Here is a 22,117-nt window from a genome sequence, read left to right as displayed (position 1 = left end):
AACTGGCTTTACTGGTTGCCATGTTTTTCTGCTCATGTCTTTATCATTTGAAGGATATGGTTGCCAGAATTGTAATTTCCGAATAAGGGTAGGCTCCGTTGTGAAAGAGGTGTAGCCATATCTGTTCCAGGCCAAGAAAGGTGGCGCCTGTCGGCCCCAAAAGGCAAAACACATGTGGAACTTGAACGGCCCAACGTATGACCTAACTAATGTTGGACCTGAGGGCCTAATACGGTTAGGCCTTAATAGCCCAAAGGAGGTCGAGCCTTTCCTTCGGGCCTTTCATGCCCCAGGTTGGCCTCAACGGCGACAAACCAGGAAGCCCCCTTTCCACAAAAATCATCGTAATCGTATGATTCCAAAACTCCTCATCAAGAAGATTATTCTAGGAGTATTTCATAAGAGCAGTTGAAATCAGTACAATAATTAAATAATTAACTGACAAGGTTTCATGCACGTTGACTGCAGCAGAAAGCATCCTCCTTTTGTCCTATTTTGTGCTTCACCATTCGTTCAAGTCTTGTCAAAGAAGTTGGTTCAGTGTAGTAGACTTGCATCATCCTGCCTAAGCAGAGAGCGGTACTGATGCATCCGTGCAGCTCCCTGTTTTGAGGACAGCCTTATTCGAGAACGGAGCACTGTGAATTAAAACATCCGATATGAGAATCTTGACCAAGTAGGCAAATCACTCATAATTAGAGTAATTTTCAAGCACAGATGATTATTTCTTGTTGTTCAAATTACCTGCAGATGACTGGCAACGCCAATAGTGTATATCACTCAAGAAAAACAGGAAATCATCTGAATCTTAACATAAAAATGACCCTAAATCTGCCGATATATTTAACTAAATATGGTGGCGAATGTTACCAAACCATCAACCATGTAATGTAGCCATAGCTTTTTTCACAGATTAAACTTAAGTTGATGCTTCCAGCGTTCTTGTCTCTGGCTATCTTTCCCTCGCATCCTTTGTGATTTATAATAAAAGCAATGTAGATTTGTATGATTGAAATGGAATAAATACTAGAAAGGCTTGTTTTAATTTAATCTGTGAACCCGCGAAGCCGAAAGCCCTGACAGTGACACTGACATGGACACGGACTAAAGAAAGAAAACGATTTGCAGGGAGGGAAAATTCCAAGTCTTTGGCTGCCTTCAATCATCAACACCCACCACGGGCTTACAAATGAAGGCCACTTTTTTTCACTCTTGCATTAAATTAAACCTGACAATCAGATATGCTTCTCAGGATATACTTTTGTTTCATTTGATCAATTTCTAATTTTCTTAATCCATCCTGGTCTTGTCTAGGCCATTTCTCTTTTCACTTATTTATCCATTTTGTTAGAATCACATCTTCATAATATTGCATTTGTTGCAGTTTTCAGACTAACTGACAATCCTGGAAACAAGAACTGAGGGGAAATGGACGGTGCTTCTGCTAATAGTGGTAACAGTTCTACAAGATATGGAAGGGAGATGGCATCATCCAGCTTCCTACGGGCTCCATTTGCAGCGATCTTGGAGTTTTCAGGTCTTCTTGGAAGCAGCAGTGCCTCTGCATCTGTTGCTATTGCTAATGATGACTCTCACGCACAATCCGCCCACCAGGAGGTATCCATCAGGATACTTGGAATTGAACCTGGAGAGAGCCACGACTCTGTATCAGTTGACCTTGCAGAACAAGGCGCTGGCTTAACTGCTGCTGATGTAAGTAGTGAAAGTGCAATCGCCAACGGGGAGTCTGGGAGTCGAAGGGACTCATCCACTTATCAGAGAGATGACGTACATTGCTTGTCTAGGTGGATTGAGCACATTCTTCCTTTTTCTTTGCTTCTTCTTCTTGTTTTTATTCGACAACATTTGCAAGGTAATTTCTCCATTCTCCCTTCTTCTCTTCTCAATTCACCATCACACAATTTTTTTCTCTTTGGGGTCTTGTATTGCAGTTCCTCTTTGTTTTTCTTTTTCAATCCAGATGTACTTGTTTCGTAAGATGAACATCTAGAAATATAACCAAGTGCTAACCTCATCTTTTCAATATTTCCGAAACTTATCGTGTTTATATATATGATTCGTAGCCTCGGTCTATGTCACACTCACACACCAAAACCTTAATTAGAATGTGGGTGAAAGTAACAAAGTGATATATATCAGTTCCTTGTTTCTTTTGCTTCCATGAGTTTCAGGCTTTTTTGCCACAATCTGGATTGCTGCAGTCATCTTGAAATCAGATGATATTTTACAGAAGCGGGCAGCATTAAAGGTCTCCTATCTTGCATCTTGCTTTCCATTTTCAGACAGATTTTAGATTCAATTTAGAGCACTTTAAAATTTACTAAAGCATTTCTTCTGTGAGCTTATTATTTGCTCGTTTCTGCAGGAGGAGAGAGATTTATATTCTTTCGGCATCACCATTAGTTTCATGCTCCATGTGATATCTGTTTATTGGTGGTATCGAAATGATGACCTTCTGTACCTTTTGGTTCTACTCCCTCCAAAGAAGATTCCGGCTTTCTGGCGCTCGATATTTATCATTATGGTCAATGGTAACCGTTACTAGTCCATCTCTTGTTGCAACTGGCAGAAAAAGCGTCTTTGCCTTGCCTATATAATTTGCTCCAATAACACAAGAATATCATTTTCATTTTATGATAGATATAACCATCCTAAGTCAATGATGTTTTGGCTATTGTTAACTAAGCTAAGTGTTTATTGTAATTGTGTGCTCATTTTCAACGAGCCATAGATAGTTCAATTTCAAATACTGCTTGGCATTTTCTTTTGTCGGCTGTTGAAGTTTCCAGTTACATATATGCCAATTATGATGTTTCACATTTTCATAGCTGCCTTGCTTGGATCAAAGGGTAAACAGTATCGTTTACAGATAACGTATCTATGACTGCAAAATTATAGACAATTGTGTGGTTGTTATAAATGGTCTATGGTCCCCGTATAAGGAAAATTAGTCTCTTTTTGTTGGAAGTTCTTCCTTGTTTTCTTTGATTTCGTTATCTTGGTGATGCCTTCATATGGACATGGGATATTCCCATTTACAGATGTTATGGTGCAGCAGGCAGCCATGGCCTTCAAATGTGTACTTTTGATATGTAACAAGAACAGCAAAGGCCACAATTACAGTAAGCAGGTTAATTATTCTGAAGATTATTCAAGACCATACAGTTGGAATATTTGCACTTCCCCGCTCATTTATGTGCCAATTTCTCTTACAATATGAAGTCTTTTCTTTTTCAGGGTCAAATACTAACTCTTGTTGAGTATTTGATGTTGCTATACCGCAGTCTGTTGCCAACACCTGTATGGTATCGGTTCTTTCTAAACAAAGAATACAGTCGGTTTTTTTCCTCATTCACTATGGGATTGTACTTGACATTCAAGCTTACATCCACCATAGAGAAGGTATCTGCTGATCTACAACTCAATCTTTATAAACTTTTCAAGCTTCAGTTTTATTGAAAACCATGTAAAGCATGGCTCATTATGCACTACAATATTACTGTGATATCAAGGTTAATTATCCTTTGCTGCATTGAGGGCCTTATCACATAAAGAGGTGCATTATGGATCCCGTGCCACATCTGAGCAGGTTAGTGGCTCTTTGTTGAGCAGTAATATTCAAAATTGCCATCTCCTTCTGACTTTGGCTACAAGTTACGTCATGGAACTGTTACCTCATCCTCCCATGCTTGAACATTCCGACCTCACCCATACAGCTAGATCAGATCTGCTAGTCTCCCCGAGGGATATAGCCTCTGGTGCCTAGTGCCAAGTGCCAAGTGCCATTGATGTTATATTCAGAACCATTTTAGGCTCTCCATGGCAGGTGGTAGGCTAAATAGAAAAATTCTTGTTTATCACCACTTAATATACCTTTCCCTTTGAATTTAGTAACAGCTATAGGAAAGTGAAAGGAAAATCAGAACTGACTTGATAGTGCTAGGTGCCATCCATTTCTGATGCTTTATAGTTCCATTTCTGATGCTTTATAGTTCTTTCTCTACCATAATTTTTACATGTATATGGAGATTAAGCTGTTCTTTCCTTCAATTATATGCAAGCTTTTCTTCTGCTGTAGTTGCATACAAGTATTGTCACGTTCTAAGTTATTAAGAGGTAAGTGCAGGTCAAGGCAGCTGGGGATCTCTGCACCATTTGCCAGGAGAAGATGCACGCTCCAATCTTGCTTCGCTGCAAACACATCTTCTGTGAAGACTGTGTGTCAGAATGGTTATATCTTTACTTCCATTTCATTTATATGAAGATCAATACTTGTGTTAGACACGCAAACAACTTTCTTCGCATTTTACTAGTGCTATCATTTGAATTTTGAAATTCTTGAAGGATAATTAACATTTCAGTTGAACTCATTTAACAATCGTGAATGCTAGAATCAAAATTATTGCATTTTTTTCGGTTTTTTTGAACATTAATAATCTTTGCATACTTGCTCCAAGAAAATTCATGCCTGCAGCGTTGTTAATCATAACTCCTATATATGCTGGCTAATTTGTTGCCTCTCATGTTAGTTTAGTTTGATGGTGTGCCAAGTTCCAGCAGTTTATATTTTGCCGTTTTTACTTGCCGTCTCAACGGAAATGTACCATGGTTTTTAGGTTTGAACGAGAAAGGACATGCCCTTTGTGTAGGACATTGATCAAACCAGCCAGTATCAGATCGTATGCTGATGGATCAACAAATCTAGTGTTCCAGTTGTTCTAAACCTGCCTGATGTTGTGAAACCAGACGCCATTCCATATAATCTCTTTCATGACCTCACTGTCACTGCTGCATATCAGCTGCATTGCTGCTTTCGTGTTTAAGCAGCAGTAATATGAAGGACTCAACAGCAATAGCCAATAGGGGTTCAACTACGTGCCCATATATTGTACTATTTATCAAATATACATACATACATAAACATATCATCTCTTTGATTAAATTTGTAGCTATTAGCTGCTATAAATTAAATTCATCCTCTAGAAAATAAATTTTGTGGCATAAACCTGTCCATTTAACATGACAGTTCTGGTCCTGTCGTCTTGGAACAATTCCAAGGTGGATGATCGACACAAACAAGTTTAAATTCAAATCTGAACCTGTTCTGCTGAGGTGAAAATAGATTCAGAAGCATTTTCCGAGACTATCTCTGCTCCTATACCATATTTTGATTTAGCTCATTCCGAACAAGCCCTCATCTCTTATCATATAAGTTTAGCCCCAACGGTTGTTCTGAATCCCTCAGTTATTTCACCAGCACTGAACCCACCAGTATTACATTTAATAATGGATTGTGTTGAAAGAAAAAAAAAAATCAAACCAAGCTTTATTCCCAACTACATCATATCATCAAATCCTGCAGCTATAGATAGTTGATGGCCACCATGTTTCGATCCTTAATCATCCTTAAAACTTTACGTACTTTTAAGACACCACAATCGAACAAACTGATAAAAGAAATTAATACCTGCATTTCAAACCTTACTATTCAGCATATAATGGCTTAAGTTTATCTCTGTTACTATAAAATCACAATTTTAAAAGTTATAGTATTTATATCAACCAAGAAAGAGGTAAACACACCTGAATATTTGACCCATTAGTTGATACCTGATCTTCCTACTTAAAAAGATAGAATTTAAATCCTCTTTTTCCCAATTATAAAAATAAAATAAAAAACCAAAAAAGGGTAAGCCTGACATTAAACTACTAAAAGAATACAAGGTTCAAAATAAAAATAGAAAGGTGTATCAAAGGCTATATTGTTAACATCTCAATTCTTCATAAAGAATATATATATTAAATGTGAAGTGAAACCATTCAAATAAAAAGTTTCGACATATATTTTGCATCCTCAGCCATCTAAGTTTGAGCTTGAGAGCTTTGCCAGGCAGAACTTTGGGAACCCTCCGCAAACTCCAGGGGTGGCACAGGGCGGACAGGGATATTCCGAGTTATTTGCAGATTTGTGTCAAGAGATGCCTCAGATGGTAATGCACCTGATGCAGCAGGCAAAGAGTTTATATTGGATAATGAAGGTCCCTTGATAGGGTAAACTTCAGTGACTTCTTCAGTGCTCTCATCCAAATATACGACATCCTGCATAGTGAGTTGGTGGTATTCAACAACCTCCCTTAGGAAGCGATTCTCGCGTGCATAGATAGAATTTTCATGAGCTAGCCGTGCCTTTTCTGCCAACAGGGTCTCAAGTTGAAGACGTATCTGAAAATGGAAATTAAAAAGAATCAAAATTTAGGAATTGTTTACATGTCGAAAACTGAATTGCTTCCATTATCAGTTCCAATCTACACAGAGAGACGCTACCCATGTTACAAATGGAATAAAAGAATAAAATGTCCAATAAAAGGCCAATCACAAAATCTGATTATGTTTTTCTCGAGGACTTAATTTTAGAGCTTTACTTTGGGCTGCATCAAGAGCCTACCATGCTGATATAAGTATAAAGAAAGAGATTAAATTCAACTGAAAAGTAGAGTAATTCCATAATCCTAGACTTTAATTCACAGATCCTTTAATAATTTTTAGCGTTAATTCCTTACTGTAACTTTGTTATTTTAATTTCATTTTTAATTATTTTTTAAATTAAATTTACTTGGATAAGATTAAGATGTCCAAATTTAATATTTAGCAAGGATTAAATACAATTCCCTGTGAAAACGATACTTCCTACCTTATTACTTGTGCGACACATGCACATGTGTACGTAAAACCAGCAACAAGTTTTGGACACTATTACTGGGGAATTGTTTTTCTGTTCTTTGCTGATATTAATACCAAGCAAATTAGTCTTAATTCAAGCTTTGTTTTCTTTATTTTTAAGTACGTCTTGGTTAGAGTATGAAAAGAGTAAGAAGCTTGAAAATTGTATTTTTGATTCGAAAATCGAAAATACCTTCCAAAGATTACTTAGACAAAACTCTCAAAACTGCAATCAATCAAATACAATGACTAAGAATCAAGGTGAGCAACAAATTCAAAGACGTGTAGTTGATAACTGATCATTGAGGGATTATGCCGATCCATTAGTTCAAGGACTTCATTCAAGCATTTGGAGGCCGACAATTCAAACCAATAATTTTGAGATTAAGCCAACCATCATTCAAATGATTCAAATGTCTATTCAATTTGAAGGCCTTCCAAATGATGATCTGAATGCTCACATTTCTAACTTTGTAGAGATTTGTGATACCTCCAAGCACAACGAAATCATAGATGACACTATTTGGTTGAGACTGTTTCTTTCTCATTGGGGGATAAGGCCAAAGTTTGGTTGAACTCTCTTCCCACCAGCTTTATTACTACTTGGGATGACTTTGCACAAATGTTTCTAATCAAGTTCTTCCCTCCTGCGACGATTGCAAAGATGAGGAACAATATTATTTCTTTCATGTAGTTGGATTCTGAGTCTTTATACAAAACATGGAAAACGTATAAGGGCTTGCTTCTAAGATGCCCACATCATGGTTTATCTAATTGGCTTCAAGGGCAAACATTTTACAAGTTGTTAAATCCAAATCGAACAACCACTGATACTGCAGCTGCTGGTGCTCTCATGGCTAAGCCAATTGATGATGTCTATGATTTATTGGAAGTGATGACGTTTAACAACTATCAGTGGCATTCTAAAAAGGCCTTGCCAAGGAGGGTCACTAGTGTGCACGAGTTTGATGCTATTAACGCATTAACTACTCAGGTAGCCACACTCACAAAGAAAATTGATTCCTTTGGAGTTCATTTGGTACAGAACCCCTTTATTACTTGTGACTATTGTGGTGAGGGGCATTCAAGCAATCACTATTATAAAATACCAAGTCGGTGCAATTTGTAGGAAATTGACAACAAAACAATCCATACTCCAACACATACAATCCTAGGTGGAAGAATCACCCCAACTTCTCTTCAAACAATAATCAGGGTCCTTCATCAGCTCCGAGATCGAATTTTTCTCTAGGTTTTCCACATCAACCTAGACCCCCAGTGCAAAAAACTAAGCCGTCCATGGAGAAGCTACTTATACAATATATGGCTAAGACAGATGCCTTTATTCATAGTCAAGCAGCTTCATTGAAAAATGTTGAGACTCAAGTGGGCCAATTAGTCAATATTGTCCACAATAGGTCTCAGGAAACCCTACCAAGTAATACTACGCCTAATCTAAGGAGGGAAAATGAGGAATCTTGCATGGCAGTATTCCTTCGGAGTGGGAAAGAGGTTGACAGTAATAGCAAGCAAGAAAGGCTGCAAGAGAAGCCAATAGAGAATAAATCAGAAGTTGGAAAGTCAAACAAGCAAGTGCAAGTCAAGGATGCACCGGTAACACACCCTCTTCCATTTCCTTAGCGCTTCTCGAAGCAAAAGTTGAATGCTTAATTTCAAAAATTTGTAGAGGTATTTATGAAGTTCCACATCAACATCACTTTTGCTAAAGTGTTGGACCAAATGCCTTCATATGTTCTGTTTTTGAAAGATACCTTGACGAAAAAGTGAAAACTAGGTGAGAATGAGACATTGGCACTCACTGAGGAGTGTAGCGCTATTATTCAAAACAAGCTACCACCAAAGCTTAAGGATCCAAGAAATTTTTCTATACCCTGTGTTGTTGGTAGTTCTAAATTTTATAGAGCTTTATGTGATTTGAGTGCTAGTATGTCACTGATGCCTTTATTTGTTGCCAGGAAACTTGGATTTAAAAACATTCAACCTATTACAGTTACTTTCCAATTACCAGATAGTACAATTTGAAACCATGTTGGGATCATTAAGGATATGTTAGTTAAAGTGGGGCATCTCCACATCCCGATTGACTTTCTTGTGCTTGAGATGGAAGAGGATGTGAAAATTCCTCTAATCTTGGGACAACATTTCTTGGCAATGCTAACGCACTCATTGATGTGAAAAAAGGTAAGATAACTTTCAGAGCTAAGAATGAGGTAATAAAGTTTAATATTTTCAATGCAATTAAGCATCTTGCCTCTTCAATTGCTTTAGAATGGATGTGGTTGGTGAGGGCAAGGGTAAACCTATTTCTCCACCTAAAAGTAATTAAGCACCAACCTTTAGGTTAAAGCTACCACCTACACAGATCCAAACCGAGCAGTTGCCTAAGGAGTATCATCCACCACTTCTCAGTTGTCTTGATTTTCACATTGGACAACAAGTGTCACTCAATAATTCTAGCTTCAAACTTTTTTTCATGGAAACGTAAAGTCAGATGGTTGGGTCCGTTTAAAGTGATTAAAATCTATTCGTGTAGGATAACAGAGATAGAGAGTGAGGTCACTGGAGCACTTATGGTCAATGGAATAAGCCTCAAGGCATATGTTGTGGATGAAAAAATGCAAAATGAGGTGAATCAGTCAAACTAGTCATTATAAAGAAGCGCTTCTTGCGAGGCAACTTAAGTTTTCAAACTTTTAATGTTTCTTTTATGTCTTTTCAAATTTTGAATTTTAGTTGTTAGATGTTAATTTTTCAAATTTCAGTAATTGATTTATGTTTTACTTCTTTTTTTTTGTTTGTAGGTCCTATATCATTCTGCCTCCATTTCGTTCAAAGTAAAAGGCAAAAGAGTGAAAATTAAAGAAAAGAATAAAAGGAAAACAAGTTCAACGTCGTAGCATTGGCTAAAACAGTAGATTTTTGTTTCAACTCTCCCACGTCGAAGGATCCCAATGCTGACAAGGAGAATGATGGGTAGGGAAAATGAGACCAAGGGAGTTTTCTTTCCTTAACTTTTGGTAACATTGGAGACAATGTTAGCTTTAAGTTAGGGGAAAAGTTTAAAATTTTAAACTTTGATATTTATTTTTTCCATTTTATGTTATTAGTTTCAATTTGAGTAAGTTGATTAATGTTTAGGTTTAGCAAATTTGTTTTTTTTTCTTGAAAATGTTAACTATGAGAAGTTGCACTAATTACTTTGATTCACTTATCTAATAATGAAAATTAGTTATCTTGTTATCTTTTTTTCTTAATACATGTGAATATTATCTCAGTATTATATTGAACTCTCATGTTTAGCATCACTGTAGGATGAGATCTTTCACAATTTAAGCACTATATCTCTTGCATTGAATTGTTGCATACATTTAGAGGAGATTTATGTAAATGTAAATTTTTGAATAATATCTTGAATTCTAGAATTTGTTTGAGTTTCTCTCGATGCGAAATCTTAGGCTATACTTAGTTAAAGAAATGACTTAAGCCATCCTTTGACCAATTGAGCCTTTCGAACCACCTTACTTTATATTTATCCCTAAAATACCTTTTTGAACCTAATGTAACCTTTTCTTTGTTTAAACACATAATTATTAATCTAAACCCTTACATAAAAAGTTTCAAATTTTGCATCTCTCACTCCTAAGTGCATAAGTAAATTTAGAAAGTATAATGAACAAAATAATGAAAAAAAGGTAGGAAAGATGAAAAGTGATTAAAAGTTCAACAATATTTTATATTCATTTCACTACCCAATAAAAGGAAAAAGTTTAGGGATATGTTATTGAAAAAAAAAAGAAGAAAAAGAATAAAGTGTTGAAAAAAAGAAAAATTTTATGAAAAATGAGTTTACTTGGTGAAGGAAAATGAAGTTTTAAATAGGTCCTAGATTGGCAATGTGTTTAGGGTGATTTGAGCCACATTATCTTATATGCTACCTTGATCCTAGTCATACGTTACAAGCTTGATAAAATCCTAAGAATCCTTAAGTAATTGTTAGTCTACATTAGTAGAGAGAGATGACAATCAAACATATGAAACTCTTGACTAATTTGAATTTTGCATGCATATAAACCTATCTGAATGGCATGATATTCATTGTAAGAGACTACGCACACACACATAAAAATCCATTTGAAAATGTACTTGCAATCAAGTTAAAATATAAACTTAAATAATATTTATAATTTGCTTTGAGTTGAGGAAATAAAATAACTTACGAGGATATTAAAGGTGAACATTGATTTGGTGCAACCGATTGATAGTTAAATGTTTTCATCTTTTATGTTTCTTTCTTTTGTTTTAAGATTTTGCTTGAAAACTAACAAAATATTAATTTTGGGAGTGTTATAACTCTACTATATAAAGTTATCTTGTCATATTTTGAGTGATGAAATGGCTAAGTCTTTGAGTTTAGGCAAAATTTTAAATAGTTTTTTTTTTTTTAAATTAGTTAACACATGATTAAGCTAGTTTATTTCAAGTTATTTTAGTTCATTTGTATGGAAAAAATGCCTATTTTTAGTTATGGCTGATTATGTTTTTAAGGTTCTCCAAAAAGAAGGGATCAAGTGACAAGAAATTGTAAATTTTGGCTAGGTGCAAACATAACCGAATATGTTACAGTATTTGATACTTAACTTAAGCTACAAAAGTCCAATCAACATGATTCTTGGACCGTTTCAAAGCTAAAAAAGAGGGCTACAACTTTCATATTTATTACTTTACCTAGTTCTAATTGGAACGTGGTCAAAATCGCGTTAGAAGTAGCCTGACCACAGCAGTTCTGCATTAGGTAGCTTGAAGAGCCAATAAGACATATCTCCCACACAAAACAAAGAGTTAGGCACTGCAGCACCAGCATGGGGTTTTTAAAATCAACATTTCCCGATTTTTGACTCTAGGACTTTAATGGAGGTATATATAGGCCATTTTAAAGGGGTTTTCAACAAGGGAGGTCAGAGCAGCTCTTCAAAGGAAAGAAAAATCATAAACAAAAGAAGAAAGGAAGATCAAGACTCAAAAGATGCACAAATTTGTTTCGGTCTCTAGATTTGTCCTTCTCTCACTTTCTTTTGTTGTATTTATGGTTTCTTTCTTGTGGATGATGTTGCTAAGAATATGATGAACTAAATAGCTTTTTCTAGGATTGTGGTTAAGCTATTCATGTAGTTTGGATATTTTAACTTTCTTTTAATTATTATTAATTGGTATTGTGTTGTTTATTTCAAATCTATGCTTATTACTTCTCTTTTTTTTTTAATTGGGAGAAAAAGGATTCGAGCCTTGCTCTTTGGGCAAGGGATCATGCACCAACCAATGAGAGAAATGCTTGAGTTCGCTTATTACTTCTAATTGCTTGATCAACAATTAGATTGAGTTGAGTCTCTAAATGCAACAAGACAAAGAGAGCTTAGAATAGACCAAAGGTTTGAATAGCACGTGTTCACTTTCCTTAGAGCCTAGGTGATTTGATTAGTACTTAGGATAAAAATATACCTAAATACCATATGCAACCAAATTTAGGGCATAGGCTTAGTGAACCTACCTTAATTAATTTATAGACATATGGAGAATTAATTATGATAAGTATGTTTACAACATCTTGACAGAAACTTGTAGATAACTTTGAACTCTAAGCTAACAACCAACCCATTGATATAAGTGTAAAGAAGAAAATTAAATTCAAATGAAAGGTAGAGTAATTCCACAATCCTAGACTTTAATTCACTGATCCTCTAGCAATTTTTAGCATTGATTCCCCAGTTTAACCTTGTTAATTTAATTTCATTTTTAATTAATTTTCAAATTCGATTTACTAGGATAAGATTAGGGTGCTCAATTTTAGTATTTAGTAAGAATTTAGAGACAAAACCCTGTGGAAAGAATACTTACTATTATATTACTTGTGCGACACGTGCGCTTGCGTGTGTGTAAAACAAACAACATCTCCCTCACCCAATGAGGGGAATACCAGAAAATGATACATGCAAACAGCTTCTATCATTTCAAACATCTCATTGTGTCAGAGAATCAAGTTCTTTTGTAAGTTAGAAAAGGAGGGAAGAAAGAAAAGCCATAATATCTATGTCCAGCAAAGGCATATAGGTACCACAAAACAGATACAAGATCATTGCAGGCAAATTGTAGATAAAACGCAGTTATATATAATAAAAAAAATTCAATCAGTTGCTATAGCTAACTTATAAAAACACAATCAAAAGGGATAAACATTGCACTTTTAATTGTAGATCTACTTAGGATGATAGACCAAATTTACCACCCATCTTTGGATGGGTGCAATTAAACATTGCACTTTTAATTTAATTCAAAAATGGTCAAAAGTTAATGGGAGAAGAAATATATATATATATATATTTATGGCAAACTGTATAGAATTCCTCCTCTGTATAGTTTGCTACCTTTGCCAACAAATTATGTATGTATGTATGTATGTATGTATATGATGAGGAAAACATCATACCAACTCATCATCTTCTGGGTTGTCTCCTCTTTCACGATTCTCACGAAGGATTCTATTTTCTTCCTCCAGCTGAGCACATCTCTCCTTTGCAAAAGCCAAATCAGCTTTGACAGTTTTTAACTCTCGAAGAAGAAGCTTTGCCTTGGCAGCCATGGCCATTGCAACCTGTTATAAAATTAAAGAGCCAAATTATGCACAAAATCATCAAGAGAAAATCATTTCATAGAAAAAAAATGATCTGTTATATTTATTCCGCATCCCTAAACAAAACTACAACCATCTTCTAAATGAAGAAAAGTGAAAACTCAGTAGTCCATATGGTTCCCGCTCTTAATAATGCTACTATATCTGAGCTTATAAACAGCTTTGGGAAAAGTTATCCACACATCTTTAACACAAAGGATTACATCAAATATAAGAAATTCATTATAAGGAAGAAGGAAAAATCTTAAGCATGTTCAAAACATTTGTGTCACTGTTATACTGTTAAACCGATCTGGTAATGAGGCTTCTAGAGCTAGAAAATCACAGTTTAAGAGCAACGCTCACAGCAAAATACATCCATCATATGAACCAGTGACACAGCTGCCACCTTACGTCGCGAGATGCCTTCAATTGAATTTCTTGATCTCCTTGCATTGGCAGTCGTACTTGCTGCTGCATTTGTGGCTGTTTAGCTGCCTGATTTTGTGGCACAGAACCACCGGGCTTTTTCCTGATATGTTTGCGGGTTTCTTGAATGATGCCCGCAGTCCGGTTCTCCACAATCGTAAAACCCTCCTGAAATGCAAGGCGAAGAAGAATGAATAAGTACAGGTTGGTAAACAATTTGAAGATACAAGAGAGACATGCAAGTTCTACGCCAGAGAAAATGCATATAGATTGGCACATGAACATTTGGCTACCAACAAATATAAATAAGTCATACAAAATAGTTTAAATAGATCAAAAGCACCAAAGAGAGCATAACAGCCCTTTAATTTTTTCCTTTCTAATTATGTACAAACAATTTATAAAATAAATGCTAAGTGATACTAGGATATCATATATTTATTACCAAAAACAAAGGGGATAAGAAGACCTCAACAGCATTACCAATGTAATTTTGGGATGATGCAATTGCACCTAAACCCTTCTGCAATGTGGGATTGTCCATTTGGCGATGCCTATCATGTGACTGGTATATCTTCTGGTGCTGCAGATAGCAGAGAGTGAAAACAAATAAATAATCAAATATATATAGGATCAAAACTCATAAGTAAGCAAGTAAAGAAGCATTTGACTCAATGCTCGCACACCAGAGTTGAGAAAGTTTTGTTCAGAACAAGTGATTATATAATTCAATTATCACTAATAAAAAATTTCAAAGTAAACCGCCGAAAGAACTTCGAATGGAAAAGGAAATAAAGTGTGTATGAAGCTGCTGCTTCTTATTAGTATTGTGGCTACCAAAAGCATGATGGGTAATGGGTGTAATGTTGGATTCTGACCTTTTCTGGCATTGGCCTCTGAGGCAGTTTTGATTTAGCTTGTCCATCTGAATCAATTTGGTGTGGCACATTATCATCATCCAAGAAGGCTTTAGCTTTTCTAGCGAGAGAACCCCAAAATCCTTGCTTGGATTCATTTAAACTTTTCATAGACGTGTATTCATGGAACTGGGAATCCTAGAGTGACAACCAGCTATATCCAGTTAAAAAGGTTGGATTTCTACAGAATCATTAGGCAAAAGATTGTAACAAGCATAGAAATACAAAGTAGTACAAAAGAGAGAAAAAACCTTGGGGTGTAGTGGGGGGTGGGGTGGGGTGGAGATAGGAGAAGCAGAACGAAATGAAGGGAGCCGTAGCCGTAAGCGGAGGAGAGAGAAAATATTGTGGGCGGAGGATGCCCTTATGGCTTTGGCTGCATCCACTTCCACATCTACCAAATCGTCGGCTGCTGCTGCCAATATTTCCTGCTGCTGCTGCTGCCTCCTTCTGTAAGCATCCTTATTCCTGTTTCTTTGCTCAACACCATCTACTCCTTTTGTTCTTGCTTCAATCAGCCAAGTCCGAATCTATCTTACTATTCCATTAAAGGAAATTAATTGCACTTAATTAAACCTGTCTCGCTCTGTCTTGCGACTCGGCAATGGGACGTCAACGCTAATTTCTATTCTAATCCATTCTCAAGCTTGTTACAGCCATTTCCCAATTTCCGGTTGTTTGACTAGCCCATTTCTCCATTTCTACTTCACAATCAGTTACAGCTGAGAACAGCCCACAGGCCCATACACTGTATAGTTGTAGTTCTTCCCTCTACACATTATGATTACATACCACACTTTTCTTTCGCCTCTACTTTTGGGCTATGGGCTTTCTTGCCTTCTATAATCTACGCCACTAACTATTCCCACTTCCTCCCTTTTTATGCTTGGAGTGTTATCTATTTTCATTAATATCCTCCTCCAATTTCTACTTTACTTTCTTTGCTAATAACTGCTCTAAAAACTACATTAAATTTAACATCTAAATAATATAATATATTTAGAATGATCACAGTCAGTGTTGATTTCAAAGCCATTTCCCAAACATCATCATCTTTTGTTCACTAGAAGCTTAAGGAGGCAAAAGGACTAGGAGGAGCAAAGACACAAAAATGCCCGCTATTAGTATGGAGTCAAGACTGTAGTAGTGATGAAGGACTCATACTGTATATATATATATCACACCCAAATGAAAGGTGCAATTTGTATGAGTCGTGATGATGAAAACTTGAGGAGATCTAATTGGCGGCAATGGGCTGAGTGATTCTAATGGCAGTAAATTCAGCAGCGAGATTAAGGCCATTGTGATACGTGATTTTGTGGTTGTGATGATTTTTTTTTCCTTCCTTTCTTTAAGATTGCTCCCTATCCATGGCGGATAGGAGAGACCGACCCCAGCTTGTATAGCATTTAACTTAAAATTAATGATAAGTGAAAAAGATGCAATTAGCATGATGGCGATCATTTAGCAATGTCAGTTTCGGAGGTTAATGTCTAATATATACAGGAGCTTGAAGAAAATAAAGAAAACTATGTACTTGCAAGGTTCAAAGCTGCGCTGAATTGCACTTTTAGATTCATTCCCAATTTAAGGTTTGCAGAGCTTGACATATTTTGGTGTTATACTACACATATGGTAGTGGTTGGTTTCGCCCGGTCAATACGGCTAATAAGGATCTAGTCATGAAAAGACAAGAATGTTTAACAATGCAGTTTTTACTTGGCATGATGGGAATCAAGGTCAAATAAGGTACGTCTTCACACGACTTTATGCTAAAATAGTGAAATATTTTCCCGAATAAAAAAATGTTGAGCATAATTAATAGCATGCTTTAGATCAGCTTGGCGTTGCCCTTTGAGTTTCTACAATATTAATAGCATGTTTTTAAAAATTACATAGGACATTTATACACTCTCTACATATATATATAGTATATATATATAGGGTAGGTGTGGAAGTACAAGTAGAGGGTTTCCAAGGGGAAACTAGAGCTCTAGCGGTAGCACAGTAGCTGCCAATACAGAAGAGAGAGAAGAAAGCAAATTAACAGTCAAAGAAACCCCACACGCCACTCACCCCCTTTTTTCTCTAACATGACTATTTGTGTATGTGGTGTGGCACTAAAGAGAGCTTGTTTTAGCTTTTATGTGATGGAGTGAGAAGAGAGATTAGAGATCAGCTTTTATTGCTGCTGCACCTTGTAATATATTATAATTAATATACTGCAGCGTATATAATTATATCTGGAGAGAAGAGATAGAGAGCACTTTATCCGAAAAAACACATTCCCTGGATATAGGGTTGCAGCATCTCCTGAAAGTCTCCGATGAAAAGAAAAGAAGGGGAAGAAAAGAAAAAGAAAAAAAGAAAGATTTGTCTAGATATTCAATCGCTTTCCTCTCTGACTCTCATGAAGACAGCGACGCATCTTCTTCTCTTCCTCTGCCTCTGCCTCTCAATTATACTACTTATCTTCCGTGATTTGTGCACTCTCTCTCTCTTTCCGCTTTTTCTTTTCTTCTTTCTTCCTCTTACATGGTTTCATGAGCTTCTCCGTCTAATCTGTTTAGTTCTAGTTTATTTCTTGCTTTTTTCCCGGTCCTTTATGTAACGGATCCGTAACTGATCTCGTCGTTGTAGCGTAAAGGATTTAGCCTTTGTGGAGATGTGCGCAGAGCAGTCAGTGCTGGAGATATTGGGTGTGACCAGGCCTTAAATGAAGAATGTCCTCATTCCTCACCACAAAACTGGTAAGTGAAGTGATATTGGTGTTTAGGCTAGACTTGTTCATTGATTTGTCTCTTGTCTTGTGCATAGCTAGCATTCAAACCCATAACTAGTTTACTCTCCTCGATCGGTGTCATGCCACTTAATTGCAAGCTGCTTCCTTCGTGCTGCTCTGCTTATAGTATATACATCCAGAGATAACACTGTTCCCTCGGCCTTTTTGAGGTTACCGCTGATCTTTATATAATATATATCCGTGGGTGATTAAATTTTCAGCTCTGGATAAAATTAAGAGTAGATCTCTGAAAAGTGATATATATATATATATATTTATATATACACATATGCATACATACACTTGAAAGACATTAGTGTTGATGCGTGATAATCACCCCTGGCCCTGGGATTGAGTTCATGTTTGATCTAGTATACTTTTTGAGTGGTGCACGGTGACCTAGGCCGCAGCGTCTTGCGGAATCTGTCCCATTTGAGCAATTGAGTTGTCTAGTCCAATTATCTGTCTTAGTGACTTTTCTTTTCTTGGTATGAGAAACCTTTTTATCACTCATTAGGGTTAGGGTTCATGTGAGCAATTTTTTCTACTTGGGAAACGTCTTGATTTCTAGGCCTTTCATTTTTGGATTTCCTTAATTGACGTTTTTCCTTGTTTCGTTGGCTTACAACCCCAAGATTCTTAATTTGCTGCTATTTGCGTTGTGCAAAATAAATAAAACCTTTAATTTCCTTAATTTTTCCATTTTTATCCCATTTTTGCTTCTTCCTCCTTCATCCTTATGGGATTTGATTTGAGATAGGGTGGATGCTACAAATATGAGCAACAGCAACCTTTTTTCATTGCCTTTTAATGAACATCCCTTTCACGTTAATGCCGACATGGTTGGTTATCAAAGCAGATAATTTACTGTACTTGTATTACACAGTCACAGGTGAAGAAAAAGAAAAGGACATTGCTCATTGTTGTAATACTAATATTTTATCTAAATCCAGTGATCGCTGAGAAGATTTCTCAATAAACTTATGGTCTAACGTCTTCCCTCCCTAGTAAGTGAATTAATTATCAGTGTTCATTGTTGGAATTACTCCCCATCAAATTGTGGTGCACTTCATTGAAACTATACTTGTGTATTGACTGTGTTTGGTATGTGTGGGTGTTTTAAGCTGTAAATTCTTCTCTTTTTCGCCAATTTTTATCAACTGCATCACACAGTTGGATAAGTTAAGAGTGGTTTGTGTGTGTTAGTACATTTGTTTAGATGAATGGTCTAAGAGAGCTTCCTTCAGTCCACTCATGGATGGGTTAAGGGTTTGGATTAGCTGCCGACTCATTCATTCAAACGCAGTAGAAAGGAGTAGTTATTGCTACTGTGAATGTGTGAATGATGCGGGAGGTAAATTTCATCCTTCTCCTCTCTGTGCTTGGACTGAAGGGAGCTCCCTTTTATCATTTTCTTTCTTCCTAATTTTACATAGTTACACAAGACTGGTCTAGCTATGAAGAAATTAAGTAGTCGAAAGACTAGAGAAAAATCAGTAAAAAACTTGAGCCCTTAGCAGTTGAGTTAACTTGCTACGACTTGGGATCAAACTAAAATGCTTAACCCGACCAATTTTGCTATGAAAATTAATTTCCACCAGTAATTTATTCACCTTTCTATTGTATTTTCCCAAGTTTTGATCTAGGTAAGGAATGGAAATGCAGATGTGTGTATCTCATCCAGGTTAGCCTTAATTGTTTCTTTTGTTGTGTGAGTGGAAATTAATATTGTTAGCTAGTGTTTTTCATCAAGGCTGAACATGCATGCATTTTCTTTTTATTCAAGTAGTGATTTTAGCAGTGTGGCTTCTTACATTTTTTTTTTCTAAATTTATAATTTTTTGCCGAGGCCCAAAGGCTAAATCATCCTATTTCTGGTTTTGCTCGGTTGAACAAGTTAGATTTTAGCAAACATGGCAACCAACAATAAGGACGCTTGTGTCTTTGTTCTCTTTGTAGTGTCCTTAATTTCTCAACAAAATACCCTCGTCATTGTGCTAGTGCAGCAGTAAAGTATTAATCTAGATTGTGTTAATATTTGCATCGAAGGAAAAAGGTATAATTAATTAGTAACTTAATAAGTGAAATGTTAAAGGTGTAATTAATGTCATGAACAAACTAATCTCAGGCCTTCATGTGGAAGCATATATATATATATATATATATATTTATATCTAGGACTGAGGTAGTTAATTGTTAGATGAAAGCCTGAGGCATATTATATATATACATATATAGATAGATAGATATAATTAAGTAATTAGTGATGATCAATGCAATTAATAGTCGATTTAAGTAAAACCCCAATACGTTAAGACTGGACGTAAAAACATGGTACACTGTGAAAAAGTGATGAAAACTGATGATATACTAGCTAAAGCTAGGCTAGCTACTAGCAAGTCTACTTGCTAGTTAATAACCCTGGGGTGTGCTAGATATTTGAAATGGCTGAAAAAAGCTGTAATTCTGAAGGGATTGGATCTCCGCTAACTGGGCAGGGAAGCTACAGTATTTGTCTCTATTCTTTTGGACTTGGTGTACGCACTGGTTGTAACTCGGAACTTGGAGCGACTTCGAGAATTGCGTTGGAACGGAGGGTGCTCTATATATTCTAGTATTTCTATCTCTATCAAAGCCACATACTAGGTAATTCTGCCTGTGGAATTAGGCTTTTAGGAAATGGAAAAGGAAAATGGGGGTTGCTCGGCCCGGTGCCCGGTATCCAGTATCCAGTATCCACTGTCCTCTTATATAATAATTAGCTGCAATAGCACGCAGACAAATTGACAATGAAATAGACACTATTATTTATATATCGTCTGTGGCGGTTTTGCTTCACTTCTTTTGTGGAGCTGAGGCATACGCTTTTACATTTTCAAGTATGGAAAGCCAAATTTTATAAACAAGCGATCTGATCTCAATCACTTGCTTAATTAAATAAGGCACTTCCCTGGAGCCTCTCGAGAATGCAAGTACGATTGAACTACATTTTTAATACGACTAGTTTTCCTTTTTCTAGGTAACCAGCCGCGGCATGTGTCAGCGCTTTAACCTTTGTCTTAAAATAATACTACTTGTACTAGCTAGTGTCACTTTCTTTTCTCCTATGAATTGCGCCCTATTCTTCTTCCTCTTTTATTATGTGTCTCGTGTCAAGCAAATATAGTCATTAATTCTTAATTACGTTTATCACGTTGCTGAGAATGTGGTTACTCTTTGATATAATAAAAGAAAGTGATAATTATAAAAAATATGATTGTTTAACATATTATATTATAGTGTTTGATTTGTAATCATTTTATCAAAAATATAATATAAATTGATAAAATTACTTTATGTATAAAAAACATATAAATTGAATAAATTTATAATTTTTAGTATAAGATTTAACTTTTTAATTTTAATTAATTAAAATAATAAATAATAATATTAAAAAATAACATAATATTTTTATATTAATTATTTAAATATTAAAATATATAAAATTATTAAATATTTATTTTTACCTTAAACTTATAAAATTTAAAAATAAAATACATTATCCAAAAAAATCTATGGATAGATGTATTATTTTAAGCGTTTGCTTTTTTTTCTCTGAAACAGTGACACTCAAGCACCTTTTCCTCCCAAATCATCTTAATACCTTAATAAATTTCCTACATTCTAAATCGTTTAAATGTTTCTTTCTTCATTTTTGATATCAAAAATATAAATTTTTCTAAAAAACATTTATAAATTTTTGAAAATTTAAATTAGGGTTTCATATAACCTAGAGCCCCAATCTCTCTAATTTTCAGTTTTGGTAACGAAATTTGATCCAAATGTGTTAATGATGGACTACCTTTCCTACGGGCAGTGAGAAATGAAGGAGAAGAAGGCAAGGTGAGAAGAAGGAGAAAAAGCCAAAAGGCAAGAAGGAAGAAAGTGGTGAAGAAGGTAGGAAGGAGAGAAAGGCTCGGGAGGTTAAGTTGGGGAACAAAAATTTTTTTGCTTTCCATTTGCTAAGAGAAAGTAACTTTCTCTCCGGGAGATAAGAAAATGGCATTCTCTTCTCTTATTGCAATAACATTGCTGAGGGATTACTTTTCCATCCTCAAAACATCAACCAAATGCTGCTATGTAATTCTCTGTATTTTAATTACAAAGAATGTCCCTCACTTCTTATCTATCAAACGCCGTCTTAAACTTTTCTTAAGAAATTGACTTGGTGGAATGGAGGATGAACAGTTACAATCCTTCATCCCCGGATGCCTTGCCTAAATCTCTTTGCCTTTCCCATTCTCTTCCATTCCATTGCATAGACAATCCCTCTGGTTTAGATGTTAACTAAGATTAATTATACTTACATCTCCCCTCTGGTTTCAAAATTTTTCATTTGAAACATCCTGTTTACGAAATTAACGCTTTCGAGCCAGAGTGGATTCAATCTAAAAACCTAAGCCCAAACTCAGCCTGACCTACGAGCTTGGCCGGACTGGCTTCAACGCCTCTATTTGCAATGAAAGGGATACCCAACGTGTAGCGTAACATGGAAAAATAGACTGACGTCATATGAGATTAACA

General features: G+C 35.8%; 2 protein-coding genes across 2 annotated transcripts; one reads left to right on the top strand and one right to left on the bottom strand.

Annotated features, from left to right (window-relative positions):
- Nucleotides 1-5: 5 nt before the first annotated feature.
- On the top strand, nt 6-4,922 carry LOC110411780 (uncharacterized). Its single transcript, XM_021422072.1, has 10 exons — nt 6-350; nt 469-676; nt 1,385-1,873; nt 2,193-2,269; nt 2,387-2,552; nt 3,063-3,151; nt 3,259-3,428; nt 3,538-3,610; nt 4,148-4,251; nt 4,638-4,922. Exons 3-10 carry the CDS (start codon nt 1,429-1,431, stop codon nt 4,741-4,743), a joined length of 1,230 nt encoding a protein of 409 aa, XP_021277747.1. The 5' UTR covers nt 6-350; nt 469-676; nt 1,385-1,428; the 3' UTR covers nt 4,744-4,922.
- Nucleotides 4,923-5,693: 771 nt separating this feature from the next.
- Nucleotides 5,694-15,471, bottom strand: LOC110412873 (uncharacterized). The gene is given in 9 exon segments (XM_021423516.2): nt 5,694-5,911; nt 5,914-6,243; nt 13,244-13,408; nt 13,841-14,023; nt 14,325-14,438; nt 14,734-14,910; nt 15,008-15,116; nt 15,118-15,302; nt 15,427-15,471. Coding segments are annotated over 9 exon segments (1,344 nt in total). The 3' UTR covers nt 5,694-5,875.
- Between the last annotated feature and the right edge of the window lie 6,646 nt (nt 15,472-22,117).

The sequence above is a fragment of the Theobroma umbraticum genome, unplaced genomic scaffold, assembly GCF_002168275.2.
Source record: "Theobroma umbraticum cultivar Fairchild unplaced genomic scaffold, ASM216827v3 scaffold_95.0, whole genome shotgun sequence".
In the NCBI taxonomy this organism is placed as follows: Eukaryota; Viridiplantae; Streptophyta; class Magnoliopsida; order Malvales; family Malvaceae; genus Theobroma; species Theobroma umbraticum.
The sequence above is the reverse complement of the archived record's forward strand: the minus strand, read 5'-3'. Positions and strand labels throughout refer to the sequence as shown.

Coding starts and splice junctions, on each gene's coding strand:
- LOC110411780 (XM_021422072.1), top strand. CDS start 1,429: ATGGACGGTGCTTCTGCTAATAGTGGTAACAGTTCTACAAGATATGGA. Junction 2,553..3,062: donor ATTTATCATTATGGTCAATG/GTAACCGTTACT, acceptor TCCCATTTACAG/ATGTTATGGTGCAGCAGGCA. Junction 3,429..3,537: donor TCCACCATAGAGAAGGTATC/TGCTGATCTACA, acceptor ATATCAAGGTTA/ATTATCCTTTGCTGCATTGA.